Here is a 7924-nt window from a genome sequence, read left to right as displayed (position 1 = left end):
AGTTTTATCTACTTTTGACCAGCATAATAGTTTAAACCGAAACTTTTCCATCGTCAAGCCAGCCCTGTCTGTCTGTCACAGCAATGTGCAACGCGACTAGATTTGCAAATTCAAAAACTAAAATTTGCTGCGAGCAAACTTTATTTTAACAAATATGACAGATAACATTTTAGGGAATTTGTCCCGAATATTCATACATTTGATGTCCGCTTATGAAGTTTGAACGGATTGTGTTCTAGTGGAATTCAACGTAGGAAAGAGAATCAAAGCAGCATTCTTATCAAAGCAATCTCTATTACCATTTGTTTTAGTTATCTATCTATTAGTTCAATAAATCTGTTGTCTTAAATCTACTTAAATTAATATGTCTGTTCGATGCATACCTCAGGTTTGTAAACTAACTTAAATGGATGGGTAATTCGCTATTTGATCAGTCCGCTCTCGTCTTGATTTCATCTTTCATCTAATTTCCTCTGCTTGTATAGTCTTACAGACTTGCTTTACAAATAAAGACCTTCGTTTGTTTGAGTCGGGAGTTATACGTAAAGAAAGTTGAGGCAAACTTACTCAGTCTCATACTGATGTAATATTTGAAAACAGACAACACATTACACATTGAAGTTCATCGAATCACATCGAATACTCTAGCTACCTTTCGCACTTGTTAAATGTCTGCAAGCGAGACAGAAAGACGTACATAAGACGTTGGTGGCCTCAACTCTCGTTGAGCGACCTATACAAGTTTAAAACTTTTTTTACAATTTCAGAGTATATGAGATCGAGCAATGGAAATCGACTCTCCAAGAATTGCTTGAGCGATTAGATAGAGAGATGGCTGGACTGAAAGAAGAGAAGGCGTCTACTGAGAGAGAATTGGAACAACTCAATCTGCCTCTACTGGTCTGCTCTGAGTGCCTCTCCAACAGAGATGGGAGACGAAGCTCTGAGCTGACTTATGATCTTGCTGACACCGAGCTGAAAAAGGTATGAAAGTACTTCGGAACTATTCATTTTAACAGTGACAGTATTATTTTAAGACTCGTCCAACTTCTACACGTTCACGAAGGTGTGAGCATAAAACTAAAATAGCCAATAAAATGAATTAGAAGTTCGCTGAAGATAAGACTATTTGTGTGTTCATAAACTCTCTATTAAACTGTCAAACACACTATCCACAACTAGATACTTCGTAGAACAGGGGATTATGAAACGTCTTCATAATAACTCTTTTAATTAACAACCTGCTGAAGTATCTGTGTTGCGGCCACCTCCTTGGCTGCGCAACACTGGCCACCAAGAAAACTGCGTTCTTGTCTCGTGAGACATCTTTATAATTTTATTTAATTAACAGAGAGCGTGGTGAAGTAATCTAAAATAACACGGCGGCCTCCTTGGTGGCGCGACACTGGCCACCAAGAAAACTGTATTCTTTTCTCGACGGCTAATATCGTTGTTCTTTTGTTTTTTTTTTCTCGACCCTCGATTTTCCACGTATAGCCTGACCAGGAACATAAAAAGTAAAAACCCTCGCCATGTTGCGGAAATCTAATGGTACTAATTTCTTTTAATGGCAACAATAACTAAAAACTTCATTGACATGTCACCTTGCATGTCAGTCTATTGCTGTCAAAGTGTAAACAAACTTTATTTTAAATGTGCGCAATTGATTTTGTGAATGAAATTGCTAAAATCTTTTTATAGTCGTGAAAAAAAAGTGGTTCACAATGTGTTAAAGTATTTGTCGAAGAGAAATACCAAGGGTTCGGACAATATTTTCATTGAATAATGTCTCCAACAAAGGTTGTCAAATTGACTGACATGTTTATCGTATAGTACAGTCCACTATGAAAATTAGCTGTGGTTTGTTTCAACTACCTATTTTTTTTTAGTAAATCATATTTTGAAGTTATAATAGCGTAGTTATGTTTGACTAACAATAAATGAAAGCAAAAGACTGGCAAAGTAGATTAGGTACAAGTGTGCGTTACGATAATTGGAATTACAAAACTTGTACTCAAAATCGTGATAACGTGTAAAACAATATCGATTTTCTATATTATTAACTACTGTTCCTCTTCGTTTCCTAATTTGTTAAGAATGTATCGTATAATATTTTGCCATAGTTTTTTTATAGGCTTGAAATTTATTGAAATCCAATTTAGTAACCCTGTGGTACAAATTATCGAACCGGTTGGTTAAATTGGACCGAAGCTCTAAACTCGTTCTTTGTTGATTTGTGCTAAATATACAACAATCATGTAAATTAATACTTATGAAATAGTAAGTTGAATAATGTATCTTTTATTATATACCATGGACATTAGCAAAAACAAAAGAAAACTATGTGTAAAATAGGATTGAAAAAAACTGGTCCAAATTAGCGGACTCTCCCTTAATATGTTTTCGTTAATTTATGAAAATAGTAAATTAGCCCGTACTCCTGAATCCTGATACATAAAGTTAGCCTATTAATTTAACACAGGTACGACTGTACTCAGTGTTGCACTATCAAATGCAATTGATGCGCCTCTATGCCAGGGTTTTTATGTTCCTGGTCAGGCTATAAGATGCATTTTCACGACTTGAATTTGTAAATAATAGTACTTATTCATATTTTTATCCGACCATAGGTTTATTTTTTTACGAATCTTACGTACGTACAACATTTAGGCTTCACTAACCCCATACAATTTGTGTTACAAACATTTTTCAGGAACTCTGCGTCACCGAAAGCAACAAGAAGATGCTGATTGACCGATGCCAGTCTGCTTGGGAGAAGGTCAACAAGCTGGAAGTGGTCAAGTTTAAACTCCAACTGGACCTGAACGACAAGAACGAAGCACTACAGATAGACAAAGACATGTTGAGCTTGGACAAGGACTGTGCTAATATCACTTACAAGACTGATTCGTTGAAGACACCTAAAAGGTATCATCTTATTCTTTTCGTGTTGACAACAAACCTACACAGTGTCAGCCCAAAACTCCGCCACAAGAGTGGCGTTGTCAGCAGCACTCATCAAATCCTCCTGAGTGCAGTTGCTTGGGCACTCAGGGCACGACATCAGGTGCTTCATCGACTGGGGAACAAAACCTATAAATATAGCTAAAAGGTATAATGTTTTTTAATTAAACTCTCAAGAACGGTTATTTGCGAGTAGTCATACATAACACCTAATTTCACTGTGACACACACAGTTTAAAGGCAGTCACTATTCTGCAAAATAAACCTACTAACAGAATTAAATTCATCTTGGGTAATTTTTTTCAGCATAACTTTGTACAGTAAAAATTACGCAATGACGAATTACTTTTTTTACCGTTCAAAGTTGCCCTGATATTCAAAGTTGCCCAACTTAATAAAAGATTTAAACATTAGAATAATTATGCAGCTGTGACTCTCTACGTTCAAAGTTTAGCTAATAGCATAGTAATCCTCCCTAAAAGGTCGAAAATCATCTTTCATCACACCAAAGTTAAAGTTCCCTAAACTCTAGTAACAAATTACCTTTTGTCGCAAGTTTCGCGCTCGTCTTGGTTAACGCAATCAAAAACGCATCTGTTGCACCTGCTGCCATAATTTAAGTTGTGATCGCATTATGTAAAATGAAATTACATAAAACGGGGCATTCTCATCATAGCTTCCCATAATTCAAATATGGATAGGCCTATAATATTTGTTTTTAAAATTGCCAATGGAGAAAAATTTTTGGAGTTATTAAAATATCTTGTAGGATTTCAGATTGCTAATCTATAAGTTTTGAAAAGTTTTGATCAATCTAGCTATGCTGTTTTTAACAAACCTAACTTTCAGGTGACTTTCTGAAAACTACAGCGATGAAGTCTAACTAAGGGTCGATAACTTCTAAAAAACTAACTTCTCATTTACTAAACTCAAACAGCACAAGTTGATTTATTAGACAACATGCTCCAACTATCTCACAAAATAACTACGTCATCTCAAAGCTGAGTAGTACCTATTGTGGATTTGTGGCTTAATAACTATTTAATACTTAGTACTTACCATCCGGTCCATGGCGTCTTTAAGGACTGACATAACATGCGTAATTACTTGCCTTGATTTAGTATTTATTCTCCTCTTTGTGAAATTATTGCGCTTGCACACTTTGTGGTCTGCAGTCGAGGCTGCCAAATGTAATTTGACGAACATGCTATCAATTTCTTGATGATTTCAGGATGATCACCTACGAGCAATGGCTGGAAAAATGCGAAGCGACAAAGGATATGGCAATAAAAGAGCTTCAAGATACGCTGCGTCTACGCGAGTCCCTGTTCGTAGCTAGAGGGCGCGCTCGTAACGCTCTGCGCGCGCAAACTGACGTCACCAACTACATGCTGCGCCGGCGCATATACGACACGCAACGGGCTAGGAATGAACTGCAATGGCAGAAGATGAAGGTAACGTTATGGTTTTATCTTTTTTTAAATTCTTACTGAATTTAATTTTCGTGATCTTTTTCAAAAGCCCACATGCCAGCAATCTTGCAGCTAAGATCACAATACAACAACATTGTTTCTTTTTGGTAATGGATAAAGTTTTTCTAGTAACATTTTGGATAAGCATTAATCTACTTATACATAATACTACTGTGCAGATTGAAAACACTCGATAAACACGTTGTAGACGTTTATAACGACTTGTATTTTTTTTATTCACTCTAGTATACAAACTATGAATACCTAGGTATTTGCCTCAAAAAGGCTGATACAAAAGTTAAGTTCTCAGTGTTAAAATGTAAACTAAATTTGAGCGTCCCTTCAGATGGAAGAAAACATGGACAAGCTCAACTCAGAACTGAAAACAATCGGCGAGCAGTTCGCCGACAAGGTGAATGCTCTGAAAGTGGCCGAGACCCGCCTGGAGACGCGAGGGTACAGGCCCGGCATCGAGCTGGCAGGAGATGAAGCAGACGTGGGACTGAAGGAAGAGGTCAGGAACTTGAGGGAAACCATCCGGCAGCTGCAAGAGAAGCTGGATTGCGCCAAGTAAGTTAATAATTTATACAAGCATACAAATAGTCGATGCAAAGACCTCTAACTCTTCCAAAAGCGACTGAGACTCGTCTGGAGACGCGAGGGTACAGGCCCTGCATCGAGCTGGCGGGAGATGAAGCAGACGTAGGACTGAAGGAAGAAGTCAGAAACTTGAGGGAAACCATCCGCCAGCTGCTAGAGAAGCTGGATTGCGCTAAGTAAGTTAATGATTTATACAAGCATACAAATAGTTGATGCAAAGAACTCTAGCTCTCCCAAAAGCGACTGAGAGTCATCTGGTGTGGTGACGCGAGAGTACAGGCCCGACATCGAGCTGGCGGGAGATGAAGCAGACGTAGGACTGAAGGAAGAGGTCAGGAACTTGAGGGAAACCATCCGGCAGCTGCAAGAGAAGCTGGATTGCGCTTGTAAGTTAATGATTTATACAAGCATACAAATAGTTGATGCAAAGACCTCTAACTCTTCTAAAAGCGACTGAGAGTCATCTGGTGTGGTGACGTGAGGATACAGGCCCGGCATCGAGCTGGCGGGAGATGAAGCAGATGTAGGACTGAAAGAAGAGGTCAGGAACTTGAGGGAAACCATCCGGCAGCTGCAAGAGAAGCTGGATTGCGCTAAGTAAGTTATTGATTGAGTTTGGACAAACAAATACTTAGATAGTTGACGTAGTTAAATCTCCCAAAAGCGACTGAGATTCGTCTGGAGACGCGAGGGTACAGGCCCGCATCGAGCTGGCTGGAGATGAAGCAGATATAGGACTGAAGGAAGAGGTCAGGAACTTGAAGGAAACCATCCGGCAGCTGCAAGAAAAGCTGGATTGCGCCAAGTAAGAATGGTTTAGTTTATACAAGTAAATAATTAGTTGACACAGATAACTCTCTTTGGGCGAGACAACATAGAAAATGTGTTTGTTTAATTTATCGTGAAAAGTATGCAAAATTCCATGAAAACGCCCCCATAAAAGCACCTGGACTTTGTGTGTATGCAAATCCTTTTAATCCTTAAAAAGTTATGATTTGGTTTTCAACTCGCGTAATTACTTATACCTGTTTTCGGCGGAGGTCGAAATCTCCGCGATGAAAGTAATCTTCATTTTGTATGCAAATTGTAAGGACTTTTCCACCGAAATTACCCTTTTGTGTCAACGGTAGTCTTAATCCGTAATAACCGAAATTTCTACGTTGTTCTCATTTTGTTATTAATTAACATAATTTAATTACTTGCCCTGAGGGTTACGTAGTGGTAACTAATTAAAATATTCCCCGAAAAGGCAACCTATTAAATTCATTTGTACCTGTCCTGTACAGTAATAAAAGTTAAGGAAAATTAATTTCCAGTCGTTTTACAATAAGCTACTTAATTAAGCGAAAAACGCGATGTTTTAATTCTTTACACATAAAATTTGACATAACTCATTTTAACAACGATTTATACAGCGTGTTTCATTGCAATTAATGTGAATTGGTAAACACAATTCATTATAGAGCAGCGGTTTAGGCGTAAACACGCTCATAACTAACCAACAGACAGTTTAGCATTTATAAATTAGTAAGTATAGATTTGTATTCGTAATATGTAATTGTAAACAAGACTCACCAGCTCAGCGCACCATGTTTCCGCTATACCTAGTTGTCCACACGACAACTCGCTTGACACTCGATCGCGCTCAAATTCAGTGCTTCAATGTTTTTGTATCACTTCACTGCACTTTAGAACTTAAAATTACACCAGATTTGTACACTGAAGTCCTTATCAATAAATTAAAACCATTAAAAAAGGTCAACCATGCTTTCCGTTCACCTACTTACCCTCCACGGAATCGATTTTGTTGGTCTTTTGAAATCACAAATAAACGCTAAACTTTTTTTCAGGGCTACCTACAACGCGTTAGAGGCGGCGTCCATCAAGATCGCCATCGACCTGAACGACAAGGAACAGTCGTTAGAGGTGGACACGCGAGCGTTGGAGATGAGGGCAGCCCTGGAGCCGAAGAGACCACAAGGAACTGATAAGAACCTGATCCTGGCTTCCATGTATGATGAGTTGCCGAATGTTGAAAATTAGGATTGACGTTCTATTATTTTCAATCAAGTGTCAATCGTTCATTTGTTTTGTTTAAATGAGTTCATTTGACGGCAACATTTCGTGTGTTTATTCTTTTTTCTTTTTTCTAAATCGTTGTGTGTGCTAGTGTTTTTGTAATGGTTATAAAAATATTTTTTGATGTGATTTTGTAAATGGTGTGTTAAATCATTTTTTAATAAATTGCTCATGAAGTAAATAAGCAGAGTTTTATTTGTTTATTATGCAATATAAGAGTTTTAAAAAATTGCACCTGGACAATACTGGACATATATCTAAGGCTGGGTTGCACCATCTTCTGTGACCTTAAACTTTGACAAACGTCAACAATCTGTCAAACTCCATACGAAAACACCGGTCATTCGTTAAAGTTACGGTCCCATTAGACAGAATAATAATAATAAAATTACGGTCAAACAAAGTTAGGTGGTGCAACTCAGCCTTAGACTGGGTTGCACCTAGTTGCACCATCTTACTTTAACTTTAACAAATGTCAAAAGTCTGTCAAACTCCATACAAAATCTAATACTCTATACTCAATACAGTATACTGGGTTTATACACCGGTCACGGTTAAAATAAGGTGGTGCAACTCAGCCTTAAATCATTATTAAATCTGACATTCGGTCACGTCACGCATCGGTCGTTCACAAACTTGTTTGATGACGTTAACTTTTTATTTAGGTAGGAAATCAAAGGCTTGATTGAGTTGAATAGTGTTCTAAGGCTGAGTTGCACCATCTTACTTTAACTTTGACAAACGTCAAAAATCTGTCAAACTCCATACAAAAAACACCGGTTATAGATGACCCACGCTGAACTGTCCCA

At 37.9% G+C, this 7924-nt stretch overlaps 1 protein-coding gene across 1 annotated transcript; it reads left to right on the top strand.

Moving 5' to 3' along the window:
* Window positions 1-767: 767 nt before the first annotated feature.
* On the top strand, window positions 768-7198 carry LOC114353051 (tektin-B1; the record flags this gene model as incomplete). Its single annotated transcript, XM_028304871.1, has 5 exons — window positions 768-984; window positions 2714-2928; window positions 4196-4418; window positions 4783-5006; window positions 6887-7198. Coding segments are annotated over 5 exons (1072 nt in total), but the record flags the coding sequence as incomplete, so codon positions are not given.
* Between the last annotated feature and the right edge of the window lie 726 nt (window positions 7199-7924).

The sequence above is a fragment of the Ostrinia furnacalis genome, unplaced genomic scaffold (assembly GCF_004193835.3).
Source record: "Ostrinia furnacalis isolate ACB-3 unplaced genomic scaffold, ASM419383v2 OfSCF1552, whole genome shotgun sequence".
Lineage (NCBI taxonomy): Eukaryota > Metazoa > Arthropoda > Insecta > Lepidoptera > Crambidae > Ostrinia > Ostrinia furnacalis.
The sequence above is the reverse complement of the archived record's forward strand: the minus strand, read 5'-3'. Positions and strand labels throughout refer to the sequence as shown.